The 23,809-nt window shown below is 54.9% G+C and overlaps 11 protein-coding genes across 11 annotated transcripts; 4 read left to right on the forward strand and 7 right to left on the reverse strand.

Annotated features, from left to right (window-relative positions):
* Positions 1-371: 371 nt before the first annotated feature.
* On the reverse strand, positions 372-3,599 carry RHO25_001850 (uncharacterized protein; the record flags this gene model as incomplete). The annotated part of the gene is made up of 1 exon (XM_023594451.2): positions 372-3,599. The coding sequence occupies one exon, from the start codon at positions 3,597-3,599 to the stop codon at positions 372-374; it is 3,228 nt and encodes a 1,075-aa protein (XP_023459094.1).
* Positions 3,600-4,096: 497 nt separating this feature from the next.
* RHO25_001851 (uncharacterized protein) lies at positions 4,097-6,121 on the forward strand (the record flags this gene model as incomplete). The annotated part of the gene is made up of 1 exon (XM_023594452.2): positions 4,097-6,121. The coding sequence occupies one exon, from the start codon at positions 4,097-4,099 to the stop codon at positions 6,119-6,121; it is 2,025 nt and encodes a 674-aa protein (XP_023459091.1).
* Positions 6,122-6,487: 366 nt separating this feature from the next.
* Positions 6,488-8,022, reverse strand: RHO25_001852 (uncharacterized protein; the record flags this gene model as incomplete). Its single annotated transcript, XM_023594453.2, has 3 exons — positions 6,488-6,984; positions 7,031-7,395; positions 7,451-8,022. The coding sequence occupies 3 exons, from the start codon at positions 8,020-8,022 to the stop codon at positions 6,488-6,490; spliced, it is 1,434 nt and encodes a 477-aa protein (XP_023459092.1).
* A 1,305-nt stretch (positions 8,023-9,327) lies between these two features.
* On the reverse strand, positions 9,328-11,082 carry RHO25_001853 (uncharacterized protein; the record flags this gene model as incomplete). The annotated part of the gene is made up of 2 exons (XM_023594454.2): positions 9,328-10,753; positions 10,802-11,082. The coding sequence occupies 2 exons, from the start codon at positions 11,080-11,082 to the stop codon at positions 9,328-9,330; spliced, it is 1,707 nt and encodes a 568-aa protein (XP_023459882.2).
* A 138-nt stretch (positions 11,083-11,220) lies between these two features.
* GPI14 (GPI mannosyltransferase 1) lies at positions 11,221-12,602 on the forward strand (the record flags this gene model as incomplete). Its single annotated transcript, XM_023594455.2, has 3 exons — positions 11,221-11,945; positions 11,996-12,266; positions 12,318-12,602. The coding sequence occupies 3 exons, from the start codon at positions 11,221-11,223 to the stop codon at positions 12,600-12,602; spliced, it is 1,281 nt and encodes a 426-aa protein (XP_023459883.2).
* A 13-nt stretch (positions 12,603-12,615) lies between these two features.
* On the reverse strand, positions 12,616-13,580 carry RHO25_001855 (uncharacterized protein; the record flags this gene model as incomplete). The annotated part of the gene is made up of 3 exons (XM_065602144.1): positions 12,616-12,681; positions 12,736-13,293; positions 13,347-13,580. The coding sequence occupies 3 exons, from the start codon at positions 13,578-13,580 to the stop codon at positions 12,616-12,618; spliced, it is 858 nt and encodes a 285-aa protein (XP_065458216.1).
* A 565-nt stretch (positions 13,581-14,145) lies between these two features.
* On the reverse strand, positions 14,146-16,737 carry RHO25_001856 (uncharacterized protein; the record flags this gene model as incomplete). The annotated part of the gene is made up of 1 exon (XM_023594457.2): positions 14,146-16,737. The coding sequence occupies one exon, from the start codon at positions 16,735-16,737 to the stop codon at positions 14,146-14,148; it is 2,592 nt and encodes an 863-aa protein (XP_023459881.1).
* A 1,508-nt stretch (positions 16,738-18,245) lies between these two features.
* RHO25_001857 (uncharacterized protein) lies at positions 18,246-19,549 on the reverse strand (the record flags this gene model as incomplete). The annotated part of the gene is made up of 2 exons (XM_023594458.2): positions 18,246-19,172; positions 19,235-19,549. 2 exons carry the CDS (start codon positions 19,547-19,549, stop codon positions 18,246-18,248), a joined length of 1,242 nt encoding a protein of 413 aa, XP_023459085.1.
* A 237-nt stretch (positions 19,550-19,786) lies between these two features.
* Positions 19,787-20,803, forward strand: RHO25_001858 (mitochondrial 54S ribosomal protein uL10m; the record flags this gene model as incomplete). Its single annotated transcript, XM_023594459.2, has 1 exon — positions 19,787-20,803. The coding sequence occupies one exon, from the start codon at positions 19,787-19,789 to the stop codon at positions 20,801-20,803; it is 1,017 nt and encodes a 338-aa protein (XP_023459086.1).
* Positions 20,804-20,961: 158 nt separating this feature from the next.
* RHO25_001859 (uncharacterized protein) lies at positions 20,962-21,708 on the reverse strand (the record flags this gene model as incomplete). Its single annotated transcript, XM_065602145.1, has 1 exon — positions 20,962-21,708. The coding sequence occupies one exon, from the start codon at positions 21,706-21,708 to the stop codon at positions 20,962-20,964; it is 747 nt and encodes a 248-aa protein (XP_065458217.1).
* Positions 21,709-21,974: 266 nt separating this feature from the next.
* RHO25_001860 (uncharacterized protein) lies at positions 21,975-23,762 on the forward strand (the record flags this gene model as incomplete). Its single annotated transcript, XM_023594460.2, has 1 exon — positions 21,975-23,762. One exon carries the CDS (start codon positions 21,975-21,977, stop codon positions 23,760-23,762), a length of 1,788 nt encoding a protein of 595 aa, XP_023458453.1.
* Between the last annotated feature and the right edge of the window lie 47 nt (positions 23,763-23,809).

The raw sequence follows: 23,809 nt of genomic DNA on the forward strand, positions 1-23,809 counted from the left end.
TCAAGCGGGGCTGGATGCAGAAACGGGGTTTGATATTGGCAGGTAGGGGTCGGCGAGGTCTGCAAAGTGAAGACGTGAGCCGTGTGAGTAATAATGCTGGTCTGAAGATGGGAGAAGCCATTGAAGTGGACGAGCGAAGTGGGGTCAGCCGTGGTGACGTTGCATACATCATTGCACATCGATTGCTACCCGTCTACCCTATCTCCGTGCTAACACCGCGAACAACATCAACAAAGTTGGAAGCTCCAAGAAGTCTGGAGCAACGCTGCACGGCCATCAGAAAAAGTGCTAGAGACAATATATGGTCGTGAAAAGTGTGCCCCGCAACACCGGCTGAAGCCACACTTTGATCGCTCGAACGCTACATAATGCTATTTGCCATTCGCCTCATTGACCGGACGGCGCTGGTAGAAAAGGAGATACGCCTGTTCATTGTCTAAGGCTTGATCCGGCCGCATGTTTTCGGGTTGGAAGTCCTGGTACCTAGTGTCGTTGAAATGCCGCCAACAAGATCGAGCTTTGTCACGCACCAGTGCGGTGTAGTGACCACTCCTTGTCGAATCACCCAGATGTCGGACCACCGCATAAGCATCGTACACGTACGGTGGCGTAAGCGAATCTTCCACCTTCAGCGCGTCTTGCCCATAATTCCGAGCAATCTCTTGCGCCTCCTGAGGTGATGGCTGGGGGAGGATGAATTCCTCCATATCTAGACCAGTAAGCGGGAAGCGCACGGCCGTACGCAATTTGCGCTGGTCACCTCGCGCATTACTTTTGAAGCGCTTGAGGGCTACGACCAGGAAAGGGGGCGCACGGGTCATGGTCAATTTCTTCGCAGCCCTGCGGGGTGTCTTGCACTTGGGACACGACCACTGATTCTCCTTGTCGAGCAGCTCGTCCCTGAAGTGCGCCCTGAGACAGTCCTGTAGTTGTGCGTCTCGCGCATCCGGAATCTCCACTTGCAACAGAGCCCAGGCTTCGTATGTCGTGCTGGTGAAGTTGCAATGCGAACACCGTAACCTAGAAGAGTGCTGACCGTAAAACAGCGACGTGAGAAACGAATTCTCGCGATGTACATAGCGACCCCATTCCGTCTTAGCCACCACAAGGGCCGGCATGCGCTCTCGTTTCGCCTCTTCTTGGTCAGTGAGCACGCGCAGAGGATTCTTGCTCCAAACTGCGTTGAAGTCCTCGTGCAGACAATCCACAATGAAGCTGAAGAATTCTTGAGCATCCTGCTGCTGATTCGGATCCTTGAACGTGCTGTTCAAGCGCCCACAGAAAGTAAGGAGCGTGGTGGGCTTGATGTAGTCCACATCACGCGCCCATAGCGACCGAACCGTGTTGGCATATATCTCAGGCAAGAGCCCACGGCTGCCCTTCCAGTTGTCTTTTTGTACCAATCTTTTGTACTGGTCATCCAACATCATGATGGTCAAGGGCGTGGTCGCAGAAAGAGCTTGCAATGTCGCATTCATGTAGCAAGTGTTGCCGAAGTTCTGAATGCCCGTCTTTGGAAGTCGTAGGTTCTGCGCCAGGTAGCGTTGTGGCACATAGGGTAGCAACTGACTCGAAGTTCTGGGAATAGGCGTGCTCTGAGAGACTGCTCGATCGCTGACGCCAGTGTAGCTGACTCTTGGCGCTGCTGGTGGTGGCCGCGCAGGCGGAGGTGGATGTGGATAGACAGAATGTTCCGGGGTTGGAGGGTACTTGGGAACATCGAAGCCAGACGATACGGGCGTAGATGCTGGGCGTGCGGGCGGTTGTGCTGCGAGCGTCCCAGCGTCTGGGAATCTTGCGTTGAATTCGTCGATGTTTGGAAACCTGAGAATTTCATCTGTATCATCACTCTCGCCTTCGTTCGCTTCGTGTTGAGCGAACGATGATGCTTCAGGCACACTCTCGCTCTGAGCGCGATCGCGCCATTTCTGTTCTTCTTCGGCATCAAGAGGATTGTAATCCCGCAAGCGTTGTTTCGGCAACCTCTGTTGACCATCTCTGATGGCAAGCCGACGCTGCAACGGACGGCCCGGCTTGGCTCGAGTCTGTGTGGCAGTGCTAACTAGGGCTGCATTTCCCACCAAGTCTATCCAAGCTTCGATGCCTCCTACCAAAATGATAGGTGGTCTTTGCAATTTCTTCTCCTGATTGAAGTCGTAAAGAGCCTCATGCAAACACTTGAGATGCTGTTCTGCTTCGTTGTGGGGTCGCGAGAGAAAGGTCTCAGATTTAGTATCATTGTCATAGTAGACCACGAGGTCGTACTGGTCACGGTTATGGAAGATATCTTGTTCGTCATCGGGCGATAGGATCAATTTTTCGGCGAGTTGCTCAGCACTCATGCCTTGCTGTAGGCCCACCGGCTCGACACATATGACGTTCCGTGAGTATATGTGACCCTGATCAAAATCCATGCGCGACCGACAATCAATCAGCATGATATTGAAGCGTTCAAGATAGTCGTACAGCTTTTCTGCTGTGATGCGCGTCTCCTTGGGCATGTGCACTGATTTCCGCCGGGGCAGTGGTACAGGTGGCGCTCCGTTGGACCTCGCGGCAGCAGGTTCGTGCGTTTCGGCCGGTGCGACTGAATTTACGGCATACGGATTTGATGTGAGTGTTGACTTGCGTGAAGGTGCTAGGCTACGCACACTGTGTCGAGGCGGGGCGATGTCCCCTGTCGTCTGCATGTTTCTGGCTGGGCTGTAGGTGGGACTGGGTGCCTTGGGCATCGCAACAGCCAGCTCGGTGTCGAGAAGCATTGAGCGAGGCCCCTGAGGTTTGACTCTGGAAGGGAGTGCACCTGAGGCCCCACCATAATCGCTGGCAGATGGCATCGAAGCCGCAGGCAGCGAGGATAGGGAGGCTCTTGATCCTGGCGTGTTTGACCCAGATATGCGCAGTTTCGCAAAACGATCGTCCAAGTCCTGGCCCATCGGTTGCGGAGTACGTCCACCGATTGCAGAGATCGGTCGTCCTTGCAGATTGTCAGGCTTGGGAGAAACTGAAGGTTTTGCCTTGTGCCCGCTGGGCTTGGGCGAGCCATTTTCGACGCCTAATACCTCACCAGCATTCTGCCGCTGTGATCGTGGCACCGTGCCATAGCGACTGTTGTTATTGACGATAATCTGCTTAATGCTGGCAAATTGGTCCGCGAGACCAGTGATGCGCCTCTGCAATACCTGCAGCTTTTGCTGCCCATGTTGGTCGTGGATGAAGTGTATATAGTCGCGGTGGCGCGGCACCACTTCTACGGCGATCTCTGAAGCGCGTAGATAGTCGACAAAGGCCATATCGGGGCGGCGGTAGTCGATCTTAAACTTGGCATCATTGAAAGATTTCTCTGCGCTTGCGAGAAGCTGCGTGATGGACTGGCCATTGCTGCTGAGACTGGCGAGCGCTTCGGCCTGCAGATCGGTGATGTGCGAGTAGACACGTTCGCCGCCGCCATTGCCACTGCTACCGCCGCCTGCTGCTTGGGCAGAAGTGTTCAATTGCCCGTTGCTTGGTCCGTTTCCCGTGCCCATGCCACTATGGTGGCCCGAAGATTCTACATGGCGGCTAGGGGGTGCAGGAGGGAGCGGCGGAGCAGCACTCATGGCGGTGATGAGTCGCACGACTGCATGTCGCAGGCAGACGTTTGGGTGTGCGCTTGCGGCCTGCTAGTCGCTGCAGTTCGAGCAGTCGGTGGAATCGAGAATCGCGGACAGAAGTTGAGCGAGTGCGAATCGGTCGTCGGAGAGCGGTGGCGAGTGAGGCGTGCGCGGTCGACAGAGTTGAGACGTGGTTCGTGTACAAAGCAGTTGTAGTGGGCGTGGTGAAGCGTGCAGGCCGCAGTGATGAGTCCGGTGACGTCGGAGCTCTCTCACTTCACATGTCCCTTCCTCATCCCGTCTTAGCTCTCTACCAACATCTCTCTACCAATTCTCCCTGTCCACTATCCACGCCCGAGAGTCCTCACCACGTCTATCACACTCCGCCCTCACCGCCGCCGCAATATCCATCACCACCGCCAACGCCCTTACAGATAAGCTGCCCGCTCCACAGGATGTGGTAGGCAGCCATCTCTGCCTGGTTCACGTACAGAATAGCGGAGATGGCATCGTGGTTTGGCAATGCGGCAAACGCCGAACTCGATGCGCAGATCGAGCGGGCGACGGCCAGCTCGCTCGAGGATATCGCGCTCAACCTCGAGATTAGCGATGTCATTCGCAGCAAGACAGTGGCGCCTCGCGAGGCCATGCGCAGCCTCAAGCGTCGCATCGGCCACAAGAATCCCAACGTGCAGCTCGCTGCCCTCAGCCTGACAGACACATGCGTCAAGAACGGTGGCTCCCACTTCCTCGCCGAGATTGCCTCGCGCGAATTCGTCGACAACCTCACCAGCCTTCTGCGCGGCCCGCCCGGCACAACGAACCACGACGTGCAAGCCCGTATTCTCGAGCTGCTGCAAGACTGGGCTTCAGCCGCACAGCACCGCGACACTCTGAGCTACCTTTCCGAGACATATCGCACCTTACAGCACGAAGGCTTCCGCTTCCCGCCCCGAAACAACGTTGCCAGCAGCATGTTCGACTCGTCTGCTCCGCCTGAGTGGACCGATAGCGACGTGTGCATGCGCTGCCGCGAGAAATTCACCTTTACGAATCGAAAGCATCACTGTCGGAATTGCGGCAATGTCTTCTGTGGCACTTGCTCGAGCAAGAGTCTCCCACTGCCTCATTTGGGCATTGTGCAGCCCGTGCGCGTGGACGACGGCTGCTACGCAAAATTGGTAGAGAAAGCCCGGGGTATGCCACAGAGTCCGCATGTTGCACCACGAACATTGTGGCAAGGATCCAGCGCGGGCTCCGCTACCATTGCTGAAGCTCCGAACGGATACGCTGCGGGGGAACGCATGCAGCCACGAGGCGCCCGCGTCACTGATGATAGTTTCGATGCCGATTTGAAACGAGCACTTGAAATGAGCTTGGAGGAGAGTCAGACGCAGAAGGGAGCGGGTTACGTTCCGCAGTCGCAGTCAGCAGCAGCGAGCAAGACGACGACCAAGGCACAGCACAACACGGCACAAGCGGATAGCGAAGAAGAAGATGCGGACCTCAAAGCAGCCATTGCTGCAAGTTTGCAGGATATGGAAGCACAAAAGACACGGCATGCACGCGAGCTCAAAGAGCAAGCGGCTTCGCAGTCAGGGCCTGGCCCGTCACAATATCGAGCGAATTCGCAATTCGAACTCACTCCAGTCGAAGCTGAGAACATCAACCTATTTTCGACGCTAGTGGACCGGTTACAGCATCAGCCTCCCGGCACAATTCTTCGCGAACCACAAATACAGGAGCTGTACGAAAGTATCGGTACGCTGCGTCCGAAGCTCGCGCGCACGTATGGCGAGACCATGAGCAAGCATGACACACTCCTGGATCTCCATTCAAAGCTCGCCACCGTGGTTCGCTATTACGACCGCATGCTGGAAGAAAGAATGGCGAGTGCGTACAATTCAAGCAGGTACCACGCTTCCTCACATGCGCCAGCAATGTATTCTCAATATCCTCAGCTCAATCCTGTCGGCGGGGACACGCAATACGGCGCCGAAAATTACTACAGTAGTAATGCTCCGCCTATGGATTCATATCATCACGTGCCGCAACGGAATGCATACGCTGAGCCGCAAACACAGTCAGCACCCTATCCTTCGTTTGATAGGCAGCGCGTGCCTTCCTACGAGCAGCAGGCTACGGAGAGTCTGTACCGCACGGACCAACCTTACCAAAGTCAGCCCGAGAATGCCGCCCCTGTCGAGCACTATGTCCCCCAGCAGCAACATAGCCATCATCCACAAGCACCAGCCCCGACACATCTCCAAGGAGACCCGGCGGCTAATTTCTATCGTGACGGCCATCAGCAACAGCCCCCACAAGCTCCGCAACAGCAGCCACATCCGTCACATCCAGTACAACCGCCGGAGCAGCCTTCGCAGCCTCCATTGCAGCGGCAGCCCTCGCAGCCATCGCAGCAATACTACTATCAGCAAGCGATGCCACCCCCGCAGCAGCTGACAGCTCTGCCCAATGCGCCACAGCACGCTTTACCGGTGAAGGAAGAGAGCTTGATCGAGTTGTGAGCTAGCGCAGCAAATAGAATGCGTCAAAACCTGACCCAGCGCTTTCATGTCACCATGACTTTTCCTTGTGTCTGTTTCCCTCGCAATGACTCCAACACGTCTTGACGTGCCCGTGGCAAGCTGCGGCAATTCGTCCTCGTCATCGCGGGGTCCAGTCACGATGAGGTGCTCATTGAAGCCGCTCAGATCGACTGCCGCATTTCCAATGTATATGTGTTCAGGCCCGACATATGAGCCGAGCTGTTATCGAGATGAATCTGGCATTGAGACTCGTCTCCCTGCCAATCTAGGAGAGGACATGCTTGATATACTCCAAATATGGCCAAATGAGGTTGTCCACCAGGCGGCGTCGACAGCGCACAGCATTCACGGCACTGTCCACGAATTCTTTCCCGAGCAATAATCGTCCAAGTTGGCCGCCCACATGTCCACGCGCTCCACGATCCAGCCAGAGTGGACTCCAGTTTGGGCTTGACCTAGTCGGAACTGCGTGCCAATTGCGCAGCGGCCTTCTGCATCGACAGCATACTGTATACAAGTGGAATCCCTTTCGCAATGCTCACGGCATTCATGGAATGTCATCTCTGTCAAGGTCGTTTCAGGAAAATTGTTCCAGTCTTGCTTTTCAGACTCCAGCTGTGGACGGACGTAAGTCTTGTAGAGGTCGCGGTGATGTAAAATCTGCTCCGAACTGTCTTTCCAGATGGAGCCCAGGTGATGCTTTTTGATCCAATCTTGTTCGAACTCAAAGAGGTGACGCTTTTCGTCGGGGTTCAAATGATGGTATGAGAGAGCTGGGAGGCACCAGAGTCTGCGGTCTTCACCTTTGTCTTCTGTCCAGTCCATTAAAGATGGGTTGCCGCCTACGATAATCAGTATTGGTGACAGACGAATACAGAAAGCACCCACCTTGGAACATCGGCCAGCTCCAGGTCAGATCGACGCCTGCGTCGTGTAGTGTCACACCTAGCACACAATCTCCGGCCCAGTGACCACCAGTGTAATCCCACAGATCTCGAGTATGCTGCCTGTAGCTCTCTGCGCCAATTTTCAGAGCGGCAGATGAAAGCACGAATGCACTACCGCCGTGGGCGAAGATGTCATCTCCGATCATGACCTCGCTGCCGAAATATGCTGGTTTGCTGGGGTCCATTGTCGAGAGCCATTGCAACATGTTGCTCCATACCACGTATGTATCGGGTTCTACGAAAACATACCAGTTCATGTTGGGGTACATTTCGTATGTGGCGTTGAGCATGGGGAGGAATTTCCATCTGCATAGCAAGTCAATAGAGTTCACAATATATTGCGTGGGTGAGCAGTGCTCACTTGTCAAGCCGCCATCCTGCATTATCATTCTTCCCAACGGGACCACTTTCCAAGCTGACTTTGCCAGAGAGTTCTTCAGTTGCGAGGTTCTCGCGACCCACTTGCAGGACATGCTGGTAATGTGAAAAGTCTTCATGAGTGGTCTTGATGTCTTCTGCAATATCTGCTAAGACATCGTGAATCTGATAGCCTTCAAATGTTTCGGCGTAGTCGGAAAAGATGGCCAGATGCTTGTAGCATTGAAATGTCGTGTTGAGATGCACTGGTAGTTTGTCTTTCACTTCGGTCGCACCAGTTCGCATGACCACGAGTACATCGTCGCCACCTGTTAATCCTTGGCAAGGAAGTTGATGAGGGCTGTCGACGGGGTCCGCCGGTTGTTGAGCGGCGGACACAGATCCTGTGGTATCATGGCTCACCAGGCCGTCGGCAGGCTCGTAGGCAAATGGCTGTGTTCCAGGTGAAGTCCGCCATGTCGGGCCATTGAGGTGCAGAGCGGCAAGCACAGTGACGAATACAGCAGCCGCGAAGACAATGGCTTTCGTGGCTCTCGGGAGCCGTGTCAGGAGCATCTTCCGAAGGGCACACGTGCCGAGCGCACTGCAGCGCCAAGGAGTGGCTTAAATGAGCTTGTGCGTCCGCGGAAAGCACGATGCTGCGATCAAGGCGGTGGTGATGAAGTTGCGCATTTGAGAGTCAGGCAGTGGATGTATGAACAAATGGAACAGACCAGAGTGCGGGTTGGGATGGAATACGAACAGGGGGTGCGCGTGCGTGCATGGTGGTCGAGGCAGTGGCCGGAGCTTGCAAAATAGGCGCGAGCGAAGCGAACCACTGCGTCGTATCCTGCCCACGCAATCACTTTTATCGTGGTGGGTCTTGCTGGTTTGAGATCGCACTTCTCCTCCATTTCTATGCTGTCTATAACATCTGCGAGTCTTTCCACATCTGGCGGATGACGGTGAAACTAAATACCCTGCCCAGATGAACGATCTATGCGACGTGATTGCGGCAATTGATGGCAAATCCTGAGACGTTTGCTTGTCTCAACATCTGCGGCGCCAGAGCCGCACCAACAAAATACAGCACACAACTGTTCTGTTGATCATTATTCAACTTCGTCACTCCATTCTATCTTTGCCTTTATCCCATATCTTTCAGGATTACCTTGCGGAACGTGAGACCTCCTTACACACCAAGACCCTACGAGATGCAGACTGATTCGTGGCATCTGCGCGGCTTCTACATCATTGAGCTGTCTTGAGCAACTTTGTAAAGAGACAGATTTAGCGCATTCTGACCAAAAAAGAAACATTCACTCAAAGCGGTGCAGCAGTCGTGCCTGGAATAGTGTTCTTTGCCACTTGCAACAGGTGAAAGAGAAGGGAATGTTGAACGAAGGAAGAGAGCTGACATTGTCCTGGTTGGTGAATTGAATGACTCTGCTCCCAAAGTGAGAGATATTGACTCTGCCGCCGCGCATCGAGGTTGTCATGCTTCTGTCTGAGAACTGCAAACTTTCTCGCAAGCCTTGCACATTACGAAGGCGTGAATAGCTGCTGTGAGGCAACTTGAATGTGCATACCTCAAGGCACAGACCCCATGAACTCACAGCTGTCGATCCGATCGTGACTGGGGTACCTTGGACAGAGTGCCGTGACATGTCGCATCATGCAGAACAAATGTTTGCGATCTGTCTCTGCTTCCAGGCTATCGCGCTGCAATTGGGCGGAGCAATCCAGACGCTAATGGGAGTGTCCTGTTCGGTCCGCTCGACTCCACGATGTCGGTACTTTTGCCGAGTCGTCGTCACATGTTACACATGCTTCATGCAGCCTGACTGTTCGCAGATCGAAATCATGCCGCGCAGTCAGCTTTCATCTGCTAACCGTTATCCTCCCCAGTCCCAGCACACACCAGTATGCTAGCTCTTTGGTCACTCTCTCTCTAGGCTTGGCCTTTTCCTCATGATGCAACGCTTCATGCCCGCTGGCATCTGCTTCCCACTCGGCTCGTATGTAAACTGGTATCTCCAGTATGTCCTCGTCCTCCGCCAGTTCACCTTCTTGGCCGTCATCAGAGGTGGAGACGATACTGGGACGTCGCTGTAGCCCGCCGGGAACAACTTCCAATATTACCGACGTTGTGTTTCGCGTACGTTCCCAGATTTTGCCTGCTTCGGGCTGGCGGTCGCCATCAGCTGCGCCTGTTAGGGATGCCATGGCTGCCTGTCTACCACCCTCACTAGTTGTAGAGTGAGACAATGCCTCGTCCCACATGTCTCCAGAAGGTCCAACGCTGAATGAAGGGCACAGGATTGTAACCTTGGATTGTATTCGACCCGGAGTTGTGGCAGGAGTCGCAAGCGAGATTTTCACTGTCTCGAAAATGGGATTGCGTACAGTCAGAACATACTGGAGCGTCTGATAGGGCTGTAGCCTAACCTCATCCACGGCTTCAGTGCGTATTCGAAAGGCTGGGTTCGGTGTCGGACCTGTAGATGACAGAGGTCTAGCCAGTAGTCGCGGGATATGCTGGGATGCAAGTAACCGAATCTTGTATCGCAGTCGATCCGGCTTCGTCTCGGGGCGGACGAGAAACTGTCGACATGTCCTGCATCGTTTCCCCCTTCGAACTCGGAGTTTTGTAGCAACGGGCCAGGTGTGCTCCATGAGTCGAGCATCGAAGTTGTAAGGTGACTGTAGGCGTTGGGACTGTGTTGAGGTGCTCTTGAGACCGAGCCGCCTCATCCTGTCAATCGCTTCGTCGTCTGCATTGTCGCTTTCCGCTGTGAAAGTAGAAATGCCCTCTGCATGGTTGCCAGCTTCTCGCATGGGTTGGGGCTTCTCTCGGCTTTTCTTGAGCGAATTGTGTGACAGTCCCCCATAGAGACTCATAATGCGAGCCAGATTCGCCGGAGAGCTGTACGGGCTGTTGGAATAGAGGTTCGCCTGGTCGCTTGATTCACTCAATTGGTCCTTGTAGAATCGAGTCAAGCTGGCAAATGCGGCATCGTGTTGCGGACCTGGCTGCTGATCGTGTTGCTCAGCGCTTTGAGCTATACGCGACTTCCACAGCCTGCTCAATTGTTCGGTGACTTTGGTCGGTTTACTGAAGCGCACACCAATATCAAGCGAGCTCCAGTGGCAGTACTGACAGAGCAGGAAATATGACTCGCTTGCCGCCGCCGCCGCGTCCTCAGGCTTGAGATGCGGCTGGGCGGAGCGGTTCTTGGAGGCGTCAGCTACAGTGACGGCGAGGTTTGCGTGGCAGACGGGACAGTCGTAGCATTGTCGTGCGCACCTGTGGCAAGTGTCAACAGCAGCGCATGATCGCCGTGTCGCACATTACCTGTTGCCATCGGCCTTGACGCCGCTGCTGGGCACCTCGAACATGCAATTTGGGCAATACCAGCACATCATCTCCTCGCTGCAGCACCGCAGACAGCGCGGTGCATTGCATTCGTCGCAGTATAGTAGCTGCTCGAGTGGGTGCAGCGAGTAGGCGGCGCGTGGCGCGTGCGGGTTGAAAGTCTCGTCGTCGCCCTCATCCTCCGCCGCCGTGGCAGTGGGAGCGCCGACGAGGTCGCTGCACGGACAGGCATAGCGTGAGTATGGAAACGCCACGGTCATGATTGTGGTGTGCGGCGATGTTGGGTGCAGCGGAGTTGCTGGAGGGGGCGGCGTCGACAAAAGATTTGGGCCCGGCGCGTCTCCGCAATGTCGTCGCGCCCTCGCCTGGCTTGGTATCACAACAATCCACCCCCAAGCATGCAAAGCAGCAGCCGCCCCGCTCCCTCCGCCGGCTTCTGGCGCCCGGCAGTCGTCTTCTCGCTGGCCATCGCCGTGCGAGTTGTGCTGCTGCTCTACGGCCGCTGGCAGGACGCGAATCGTGCCATCAAGTACACCGATATTGACTACCTGGTCTTCACCGACGCCGCCAGATACGTCGCTCGTGGCCGCTCACCCTATGACCGCGCGACCTATCGCTATACGCCTCTGTTAGCATGGCTGCTGCTGCCCACCACCTGGTCTGGCCTCTGGTTTGAATTTGGCAAAGCACTTTTTGCAGCCGGAGATGTCATCACGGGCTTCTTCACCTATCGCATCCTGCGGAGCCAGGGGCTGACCAGCACTCGCGCCCTCAAATTCGCTAGCATATGGCTGCTGAACCCAATGGTTGCCAACATCAGCACGCGAGGAAGCTCTGAAGGACTGCTAGCAGTGCTTGTTGTGGCCACTCTGTGGGCTGTATTGTGCAGACACATCGTGTTAGCAGGCGCTCTCTTGGGCTTTGCAGTTCACTTCAAGATCTACCCTTTCATCTATGCAGCAAGCATCTTCTGGTGGCTCGGCAGCGCCCCCTCCACACCAATTGGGAGCACGCTGCCTACTTCTTTATCCGAGCTTGTAGCTCTGATCAATCGAGATCGTGTCTATCTCGTAGGCTCCAGTTTCATCACTTTCATGGCCTCTAATATTGTCATGTTCTACATGTAAGCCTCCCTTGTTCCTCTGTGCATGATCTTGTCGCTGAGGATATTAGATATGGATATCCTTTCGTGGAGCACAGCTTCACCTACCACTTCACCAGAATCGACCACAGACATAACTTCTCAGTCTACAATACACTCTTGCATTTGAGCTCTTCGCAAGCCGCAGACTCTGGCTTCCACATCGAATCATTGGCTTTCGTGCCTCAACTAGTGCTCGCTGTGGTAGCGATTCCTCTGCTGCTGGCAAAGGCAGATTTGCCGAGTACTATGCTTGCACAAACTTTTGCCTTCGTGACCTTCAATAAAGTGTGCACAAGTCAGGTAATTTTGAGATCAATTTTTTGCAAGACAGTGTAAGCTGATCTCAAACAGTACTTTCTATGGTACATGGTATTCTTGCCATTCTACCTTCCTTCATCATCGCTACTACGCGAGCCGCGGACTGGGATCACGGCATTGCTGTTATGGGTGGCGGGTCAAGCCCTCTGGCTGCAGCAGGGCTTTCAGCTCGAATTCCTGGGCAACTCCACATTTGTTCCTGGTCTCTGGCTTGCTGGCATCCTCTTTTTCCTCGCCAATTGTTGGATACTGGGGATCATAGTAGAGGACGTGAAGCTCCAAGCGCATTCCAAAAATCGTCATGAAAAGACTGCATGAGCTTGTTCATGCTTCATCCTCCGATAGCCTTCACGCAGCCCATTGCAGCGCCAGCGGCGATTGCTCCGAGTACGAGCATCTGGAGCACAGTGTCAGTATGAAGACGCAAGAATGTTATCTGAGAGATGCCTACCTGAATAGCATTTTGTAAACAAACCCAGCGACTGCACTCTCCAAGAACCGAAGTCTTCAGCCAACCGAACACGAATAATGCAACTCCCACGACGATGACGCTGCACCTGAACGCCTCGCTGATGCGATCAAGGAACAGATACGGAAGCAGCGGCACCAGACCCCCAAGGAAATATCCAGCGGCGATTGTCAAACCTGCAGTATACGCTTTTGACGATGGAAAGTTGGCCTCAGCAAGCCCATGATGAAACGCCATCAAGAAATCCACCAATCTGCCCTCAGACTGCAAATCCTTCATGAGAGCATCCATCGAGTCGTGAGACAAGCTGTACTCGCGAAATGTCGATCGAGCCATATCACAAGCAGCTTGAGGATCGGTAGCCACAATGTTCCTGGTCTTCTGAAGTGTCGTCAAATACGCGTCGGCTTCACTTTTTGCACCCAGGTACCCGCCAAGACCCATGGAGATGGCCCCGGCAACGAGCTCTGCGAAACCGGCATAGATGACGAGATCGGTGGTGCCCAGGGCTGATAGACCGGCTGTTAATGCGAAGGGTACCTGCGGCGATTGTTAGTTACTTCGTTCGAAGTTCAGTTGAGGAAGTTGCTGACCGTCAAACCGTCTGAGAGACCAATCGTGGCATCGGAGACCACTCTGGGAGAAATGTGGAAAGCGAACAAGGATGATTGCGAGCTTTTCTCGTTCTGCTCATCATTGAGAGCGTCGAGGGTGGTATTGGTGTCGATGGAGTGTTGTCGAGGGCCGTGTTCTGCATCAAGCAAGCGTTGATATTCTCCGTCTTTCTTTGCGGGAAAGAGCACGTTCTTGAGACATGCGAGAACCATGCTGGCTGCGTTGACAACTGAAGCCGTCAGTGGTAATTTGTTGTCTTGTGAAAGGCGTTGTGGTAAAGCTGTGAGCAGTAACGAGGTAGTGCAGGGTACATAAAAGGTCCGCAGGTAATCAGCTAAATCCCGATTGGCCACAGCACATGCCTGTTCGTGAGCTTCTGCATGTGCGAAGCTAGAAGCTAGAAGGTACGACCGTTGCTGATGGCTCGTGATATGCGCGTCTCGAACTTGCTCGATCTGTATTCCTTAACGGCAATGCCGATTGACATTGCGGGTGTCGTTGCACCGTGAGACATTATGGACTATGTACACTTTCTGAACACATGTTGGAAAAGCAAGACAAATCTCGACTATGGTATCTCTCGTTCCCCCATGACAAAAATGATGCTGCAGAGTGGTCCTATCTAGTAGCTGTGACATGATGACGAAGGCCGTGGGTATCCTGTCTGTAGTGGCGGATGGCTTGACCAGCGCCGTCGCTCCGCCATGCAGCAAATTGTACGTAAAAGCTGTTGCTGGGGAACAATAATTCGTTTCAATGAGCGCGGTGGTAACTGTCTCAAGGCTCTCGTTTACTGCCGAGACCAAGATTCAGCCAGCTCATATCTGTATTGGTCGGCCTAGACTCTGGCTGCGCTCCAGCTGTAGCTTGGGGATTTCGCTTTCGCGGAGGGCTGTCGAGGTAGTCTGCCCCTGGGAAGACTGTCACAGTGCTATCGCGTGCCTCTGCGGGTCGACTTGACAGGCCCGGCGCTCGCGGTGGGGGAAGGTCTGCGAGACCTGGATGCGCGCGTGATGTATCGTCCGCTGGAGCTCCTGGAAAGACTGTTACGGTACTATCACGGTCCTCAGCAGGCTTAGCGAACAGCGCGGGAGCCCTCGGCGAAGCCCACTCAGATGACGGACCAGCCGTGGAACTGAGCTTGACTTTGGTAGAAGGTTTGTAACTTGTCCCAGCGCCAGGAAAGAAGCCCGTCGATCGGCCACGGGAAGGCGCGCGAACGCTGTTGGTGTACACACTACTTGTAGCACGCCCGCGGTCGGCAACGTCTCCATTCATCGGCGTCCACGGCGTATGTGTCTCGTGGAAGTACTCGCTCGTAACGTTACTGCTAATGGTGGAGCGGTTGTCGTATGAATTGATACTCGTTGCTTGCGAGCTGCGCGGATCCACGATCTGCCCTTGCTGACCATCTGAGGCAACGCCAGCACTCCCCGTTCTCGCAAGGTCTTCCCGAGAATCCATAAACGCGGGCGATTTGGAAGCCACGTGAGAGAGGCGTTGACCGTCCATGGTCTTGGTGAAGTCAATGTCGAGAGGCGGCACGAGAGCGGAGGACGGTATCCTGGACGCCGTCGAAGGCCGCCCATCCATGGAATACTCTGAATCAACGTCGCGGCCAACTGAAGTGGGCTTGACGTATGCTGAAGGGATATGCGATAAGCCATTAGGTCCCTCTGGCGCGCTGGTCGCGAAGTATTTCGACCAGCCAGAGCTCCGCTTTCGTTCAATACGCGTATCCTTGTCGAGAGCAGTGCCATTAGCAACTGCCCCAGGAACAGCTAAAGTCGAGTTTGGCAGCGCCCTCTTCGTCCCAATATCCATCATTTCGTGATTTTCGGCGGCAACTTCATTGCCCTCCCTGTCCTTAACAAGTTGAGCAGTGCTCTCGAAACTCGCCTTCTGTGCATGGCCGTACGGATTGCCTTTGTTGCCAGCCCATTTGTTGGTAATAATCGCCAGAGAGCTGTGCGACCCGGCGTTGGCGCGCTCAAGATTCGTCCGGTCCGGAGGGGATAAATCATGCGTAGACATTCCAGCTTCCTTCATGAAGGAAGCGCCTCGATCCGCAAAGCTCAGGCGGTTGCCCATGCCATCTCCAGCCCCGTCGCGCTGCTTTTCGTGCAAATTGCCGCCATACTTGTTCTTTTGCTTCAGCCTCCTCCACCTCAAGAACAAGAGAATGAGAATAAAGAGAGCAGCGATACCGCAGAGAGTGCCCAGAGTAATGCCAAGAGTCTTCATCGTGCGATCGTGTGCTAATGTGCCGGCCGCACCACTGCCCGAAGAACTCTCTGTAGCTGTTGACTGGGTCGTTGATGTCGGCGTTGTGGTAGATGAAGTCGTAGAGGAGGGCCGGAGAATCTGTTGCTGCTTTGATTCGAAGAATCGATTCACGTCGATCCAAGAATTCTCTTCCTGGTTGTACATGACGATAGGCTCCTCATCGTTGCCTCCAGCCATGATAATCGTTCCATTTGGCCCCTGGGCTATTGAGCAATCGGTCCGGGTGGCAGTAGGAGCGTTTGTGTCGTTGTACGAAGGCCAATCGGATAAGCTCAGGTCCCTTTTCTGGTTTTGCGATTCTGAGTCTGATCCTGAAGACCGCGGTCGACCGACAAGCTGTCCGGTGCGAGCGGGCTGGCCATCGTCATTCAAGAGAACTAGTCCTTGGGCAGTATTGGGCGACGTGTGCACATTATACACTTGCAATACTTTGCTGCCATCGTCACCATCGATCAATGCGGCTCGAGAAGCAGGGTGAAGCGGTTCAGGAAGATCAGTCGGATGTTGTGTCCAGCCTCCATCAGGTCCAAACAGCCAGATCTGGTTGGACAAGGTCTGACCGCCGGCCATGACCGCATGACTGCTGTTCCAGGCCGTGAGAACTGGCTTGTTGGCAGGAGGGGCATTGGAAGTAAAGGAACGAATGTTGTACGGCGGCTGGGCGGAGATCAGGAAGGTCTGTGAGGATAGATCGGAGCCCGTGGTCTCTTGCAAGCCAGCGTATACGAGAATGGAGTCCGAGTCCTCGAGATAGGCGACACTATGGTTTACTCGGTTCTGCAGGTTGTTCACAACTGGAAACAGGCTTTCCCATGTCGCACTGCTGAATGAGTACTTCTGCAAGCCCATGTATTCATCGTCCTGGCTGCTGCCTCCGATCACGAACAGCGCAGCATCCCGACCTGCTGACTGTGCACAAGCCGGGCTTCGTACTGTCTCGGCGCGCTGTTCTTCGGTCCATGTTGCGTTCTCTTTAAGCGGAAGTGATTGGAGTCGGCCATCGTTGTTGAGCACATAAAGTGTGTTCTCGTAGATTCCCGAACAGTGGCCGCTCAGGGAGTGGTCCGGGAGCGGAACAGACATCCGGTCAGCACAGCGAGCGGAGTAGTGGTAGTGTGTGTGCGCGCAAGGCCGGCCTCAGCAGTGGGGACAAGGGCGAGGGGATCGTGATGCTGAGCATGTGCGCGCCAGGCGACGGGTGGTGGTGGTAGTGGTGGTGGTGGAATCGAATCGCGCGGTCGTCGAGCAGAGAAGGAAGCGAGCGTGGGTGCGTGTGCGCAAGCGACAGTGGTAGCAGCAACAGCAGGTGGGCTGTGTGCGACAGACAGACAGGCGGGCCAGGGTGTTGAAACACGCCAGAGATCAGACAAACGAGTGGAAGGGCTCGGCGGCCAGAGGCAGGAGCGAGCGGCGGCCGTCCAGGGCGGAGCGAGGGCGACGAAGAGCACGCGATGCCGGCGCGGAGGAGCGGGGCGGAGCAGCAGCAATGGACAAGAAGAGGAGGAGGGAAGAGAGGCGGAGGAGGAGGAGGAGGAGGATGCGCGCGACAACGACACACACCAACGGACGACGCCAGACGGGTGAGGGCGACTAGACCAGGAGTAAATTAGGACCATACGGCAATCGCCTGGCCTGGGCACCACCGTATCGACAAACGACCGCTGCACACGCTCGCCTGCACACGCACGACCGACAGACATGATGCCACCACCGCGAGTGCGCTGTCGGCGTCCGCTGTGCACCTCGTCGACGACGCTGCCTCACGCGCCCACATCGCCGCCGCCAATGCTGATGCTGTTTGACTTCTTCGCGAACACCGGTGGGCTCCACTCTTGGCCCTCTTCAGGGAGCGCACGCGCACGCGACGATCGCATTGCCGCTCCCTCCGTCTCATCACCCCCGACAGGCATCATCACTTCACACATGCTCGCTCTCATCACCGCTGCCAGCTGCATCGGCCAGGGAGGCTGCTGCACGGCGGCCAGCATGCGGTCGTGGCGGCAGGTTCGGTACGGCTGCACGACGAGCTTGTCCTGTCCTGCGCGCGCGTGCTGCAGGAACAACGCGAGCGTCTAAAGTTGGATCGGGTGGCTAAACCGCTTTGAGCAATTCCCCTGCTGTGATGAAACCGACCTGTCCGCGAGTCGCACCATTGATGAGCTGAGCTGCGGCCACAGCGACGCGACGTGACGCGATGCACTCAACAGCGTCGACACTCGGATGAGCACGCATCACACCGACGGTGTGGCAGCGATATGCGCATGCACTCCATCGACTTCGTCTGTGACGCCTGCGAGGAAGGCTCTGTATGATGATGCCGCACTCTTGCACATCACCATCTCCCACCTCCGTGCTAATTGCCTGCGGAATACTTCGCAGCCGAGCAAATCAAGGACTGACTTTACGGAGGCTATCCATTCACGAGCTAGAGTCGTGTGTGCAGCTCGCATTTCACCATCGCTGCTACCAATGAGCACCGAGGGCACACCGCAGTCCACCCTGCCGCCGTGACCAACTGCCGCCGTGGCAGAACCTCTTCCATCTTGGTGCATTGCACTCTCACATTCGCCGCTGCACACCGCTCCGCAAATCTACGAAGGAACCGTGTTCGTGATGTCCACAAAAGCATCCCACTGTCGAAGTGCTTCACCGCTCTTGACGCACCATCTCGCCCGTCGGAGGCCCTCTTTCCAGCGCAAACCCCCGGGACCTCGTTCTTGGATAACCTTGCCGTCGTCGCCTGGTCCCATATCGCTGCTGTCAGCGTCGCACACCCCGGACAGAGTGATCAAAGCAGCCGTGTTGAGAAGCACGAAATGAAGCACGGGATCATCGTCTGGTCGCTGCCCACGCAAGATCTGCATCAGTATATCGGCGTTCTCATCCGGGCCCTTGCCCCCATGCACATCGTCCAGCGGATGTCGAGGCAGGCCAAAGTCTTCGGGCGACAATTCAAAGGAAGTGATCTCCGCTGTGCTCTTTACTCCCTCACCCTGGCCTGACACCTCGTGGATATACCAACAGTGAGTAATACCGGCGCATGAGAGTTCGTCGAGATTCTCGTCGCCACAGACAATCAATGCCTTCTTCGAGCCACTGAGTCGCAAAGCCTCTGCGAAGTTGGGCCCAATATCTTTCCGCGCCACCCCCAGTATTCGGCACTCCATCAGGCCAGTGTCGTGAACGGGATTAGCAAGTGGGCCGAGGAGGTTGAATACAGTACGGACCGGCACTTCTCGACGTACGGCAGCTCCATGCTTCATACCCGGGTGCCATTCTCGGGCATACAAGAATGCGTAGTTGGTCTTCTCGTAGATACGTGGCAGATTGGTAGCAGTCGTCGCTGCGATGATGGGCGGTCGTGGAGCATGTTGCAGCAAATCTGCAGACCCGGAGAGAGATGTGGACGAGTTGTTGCCATGCTTGGCCATCATGAGCAGCGCCGAGGCAATAATGGAAGATGTGGTAGACACGTTGAATGTATTATGGCCATCGCCTCCCGTGCCCACAATGTCGCACTGAGCCATGAACATGATTAGTATCTCAATGGCGTGCACTCGAATGTATTAAGTGAACTTACCAATCCGCCTTGATATGTTCCCTCCTGTCGACTTCGTCGTTTGATTACCTCCGTCAGTGCCGGCTCGTCAACCTGAGCGGCGGCATCTCTCATAGAGCTCGCACATGCTGCTAAAACTTCGGCCTGATGATCGAGATTCGTGGTGTGCAATGCCCACAACAACACGCCAAACTGCACAGGTGAGAGACTGTTGGTGAAGATAAGTGCCACTGCTGCGGCAATCTCTTCAGCAGACACCTTTCTGGCCTGTTCCAGCGTCGACAGCCGTTTCAGCAGCGCTGATATCGACACGAAGCCGGTAACGTCGGTAGTCATTTTCTTGCAGCACGATTGAGTGCGGAGCGAATTGCAGCGTCTGGCAAGGTGCGTCTATGCTTGTGTTCAATCGTTGATTGCTGTGCTGTTTGTACACTTGTCGACTGACTGTGACTCTGAAGTATGTTTGTGCACCAGGCCCAGGTCCCCAGGCTCTGCCAAGAACTCAATGGTCGGTCGGTCGCGACTTCCGCTCTTGACTGCTGGTGAAGACATTCGAACAACACCACATCCACAATGCCTCCTCGAATACCCATCTCCACCCGACAGCTGTCGCGGTCACCATCTGCAGCTCATCAGTCCGCGCAGAACTATGTGTGCGGGCAATGCAGACGCGCCTCTGTCGCCGCCGCGACGACTCCTGCTGCACCCATCGAGGCGGACCTCCGCAATGCAGCAGCACCACCTGTGATGCGACGACCGTCGACCCAGCCGCCCTCGCATAAACCGCCCGAGTTCCGCAAATCGCAACTGCATCGCCAATATCAGTCGCTGCTTCGTGCGTCGCCGCTCATGATCGTATTCCAGCACAACAATCTCAAGTCGACTGAGTTCATGGGCATCAGAAGGGAACTCGCCGCTGCTCTGAGGAAGGTGGATGAAGAGTTGGCCAAGAATGGCAACGTTGGAAATGTAGGAGCAGACGCAAAGCTCCAGGTCGTCCAGACCGGCATCTTTGCTTCTGCTCTCAAGGTCGTGGAGTTCTGGACTCCACAATTCGAGGCCGAATCGCAGCAGTCTGCCGCAGCTGAAGCACTGGAGCATACACAGAAGCTACAGACTGTGTCTGGGCTGTCATCAGAAGCCTACAAGGCGGCAAAATCACAGAAGAAGAAACATGGGCTGGAACCTCTACTCTCGGGGCCACTCGCTGTCCTCACACTCCCCACCGTTTCGCCGCAGCACTTGAAAGCAGCACTTTCTATCCTGGCACCGTCTCCGGACTTCCCTGCGCCAAAGCGACGGACCAATCCGAGCTACTATGAACCTGCGGTGCAGAATGGCTTGCAGAAGCTCATGCTTCTTGGAGCGAGAGTAGAAGGGAAGGCTTTTGATATGGAGGGTGCTCGATGGGTTGGCAGCATTGAAGGCGGATTGGAAGGACTTCGTGGACAATTGGTGGCTATGCTGCAAGGGTTCGGAGCTGGTATTACATCTGCTCTGTCTGCGGCTTCGACGAACCTTTATCTGACGATGGAGAGTCGCAAGACGATGTTGGAAGAGGAGGGGAAGCCGAAGGCGGGAGGCTCGTAAGATGTGATATCTATATTGTTGTCTCTCGGAGACCTGCTGTACAGAAAGAGCTCCGTGTGACCTTGGGGTCCGTGAAGTAAATCGATGTAAAATACGATACGAGGAAAGGCGGACATGTCCCTTTTGCCTGAGCTCCTTCCCTGAACAACTCTTCGCATTCACGGAAGTTTCTTCTCCGGCACTGGGCTCCAGGCCCACGCGAACAGGTGTAAGTGCTGATCAGAGAGCACACCATCTTCAACCCACAACTCACTAATCTTCCACGCATCCTGCCCATCTTCCTTTCCAGCTCCAGGCGGCACCAATTGATCCAACTCCATATACCGCGCCCTCTCCCAATCAGGTTCCATAGGTTTCGAATCATCAACAAGCACATTTCCAAGCTTCTTACCTTTCGGCAATTCACAGTAAACTTTCGCGAACTGTTTAGCCTTTTCACTGATAACATCACTATCCTGAATCCGTGACAAATGTCGCTCAACGACTTTCTTCGACAAAAGAGGCTTGAAACCTCCCGCTCTAAGAGAAGCTTGAGCTTCGGGGTACGTAACATCTAGCCAATTCCGGAAGACGTCCATTGCGGCTCGCATGTCTGCTGTGCTGGCACTTCCGGAGGCGGCTTTTTTCATGGACGGATGGTGTTTGGCTCGATTGAACATTGTGTTGACGGTTTGGAATTGATAGATTAGAGAGCGCTGCTCGATGAGTTTGAGGGTGCGCTCTGCGGCTGCGCGGTCTTTGAAGCCCGTGCCATGGATTGTGGTTTTGGGGTTGTCGTCTGTGTATAAGTGTGAGTTGCGGCCGGTGCGTGACGATGATGATGATGATGTCGATGATTTGTTGGGCTTTGCCAGAGGGTCATGATGGGTGGTGCGTTTGCGAGTGGTTGATTGAGCTTTTGGCATGGGTGCTGTGAGGTGCAGTATGTTGTGCACGGGAGATAGGAGAATATGGTTCTTGATCAACAGTACATGTACCTCATATGTGGCATTCCATTGTCGAAACCCGCCGACGTCATCTTGTTTTTTTGTAGCTGCGAACGGTGCTGCAGAACGCATGTGCGGGTCGTTGGCGCGTGCCTGCCTCGCGACACACGCGAACTTTTGCAACGACCTAGCGTCAACGTTGCCACAAGCACCTCCACGACAACAACTTCGCTGAGCTGCACAATATGGCCGCCGTCGACACGCGCGAGATGCTCGCAGCGGTCGCTCGTCACTGGCATCGGAACCGCCCGCTCCTGCCCATGTACGCACACCTTCTGCTCTCTGCCGTCTTTGCCATCTACACTGGTGCTCACGCCTCGCTCTCTCGGCCAGCTTCAGCCGCCAAGGCTGGTAAGAGCGAAACCAGCACAACCGACTCCCAAGAAGACGATGAAGAAGACGACGATGAAGAGGACGTCCAGCAAATCGAGGGTCTGACGCCCAAAGACGCCGTCATTTTTCCCCTCATGGCAGGCTTGGTCCTTGCAGGCCTGTACTGGCTGATCAACACATACGGAGCCGACATCATCAATACGATCCTCGGTCTATATTTCAGCTTAATCGGAACGTACAGTGTTGCCAAACTCATCAGCGACTCGTGGACGATGATTGCTTCCTTTCTCATGCCCGATTATTTTTCGGACCAGGGCAAGCTATGGAAGGTTTCAGATGAACAGCAGAAAGTGTTCTCGCTGGATCAAGGCTCAACATTGAGCAGAGACAGCCCCTTTCCTGGCCTCCTCGGCCGATTGCCGCTTCCTGAAGCACTTAGCAACTTCTCGTGGTCATTGCGTCAACTGAGCAAGCATCGTTATCAGATCGTCTGCTACGCAAAAGGCCTATGCGACTTCAAGGTCGTGCTTACTCGACATGATGCCATATCAGCAGTCATTGGCTTCTCGGCCATTTTGTACAGCCTCTTCTTCGAAAGCACATGGTGGCTGACGAATTTACAAGGTTTCGCCGTCTCTTATGGGGCACTGCAACTCATGTCACCCACGACATTCGCGACCGGCACTTTGATCTTATCTGGTCTGTTTTGCTATGACATATGGGCAGTTTTCTGCACTCCATTAATGGTCACGGTCGCGAAAAATCTTGACGTGCCGATTAAAATGCTGTTTCCGAGACCAGAAGAGGGCTACAGTATGCTTGGTCTTGGCGACATTGTTCTGCCTGGACTATACATAGGTCTCTGTCTGAGGTACGATCTCTTCATGCACTACCTGCGCAAACAGAAGCAGGTCCAGAAGCAGCATTGTGAGGGCGATGTGTGCACGCTCAAGACCGAGGTTGAGAAGGTGCCGTACGTCCCTGTCACTGGCAATTGGGGCGAGAGGCTGTGGACGATGGGCTCTGCTCACAAAGCTCTTCCTGCTGCATTGTCTACTAGGTTCAGCAAGCCCTACTTCACAGCCGCCATGATCGGGTATGCTATTGGCATGGTCGCCACATTGGTATTCATGTCTGTGTTCCAACACGCACAGCCGGCTCTTCTCTACCTTGTCCCTGGAGTCCTCATCAGCACGTGGGGCACCGGCCTAGTCCGTGGCGAGCTGAAAGACATGTGGCAATACAGTGAAGAAATCACAGGCGAAGCAGCCACTGAAGACAAAGAGAAAGAAAAGGAAGGAGAAGCGAAACCGTCCAAGGGCTTCTTCGCTGAGCTATGGGCAGAGCTGTTTGGCAGTGCAGACGACGACCTGAAGAAGGAGAAGAAGCAACAAGATGAGAGCGTGGACAAACAGGAACACAGTGAGAAGGCCAGGGCTGAGCCTCCGCATTTGCTTTCATTCACGATACAAAACTACAAACGTGGGGCGAAGAAGGCGGCAAATAGGCACGCAGCTTCCTCTCAAGATTCCGGCAATGCTGCTGGGGAAGCGTCTGTTTTGGATGCGAACCCAAGCGAGGATGATGCATCATCGCGTCTGCGCCAGCGCGTGAAGACAGGGGAACGTACTCGTTCGTAGCATGAAATCACAGCCACCGCTTGCACAGAGTCCAATAAGCGAAGCTG

The sequence above is a fragment of the Cercospora beticola genome, chromosome 1, assembly GCF_033473495.1.
Source record: "Cercospora beticola chromosome 1, complete sequence".
Classification (NCBI taxonomy): Eukaryota; Fungi; Ascomycota; class Dothideomycetes; order Mycosphaerellales; family Mycosphaerellaceae; genus Cercospora; species Cercospora beticola.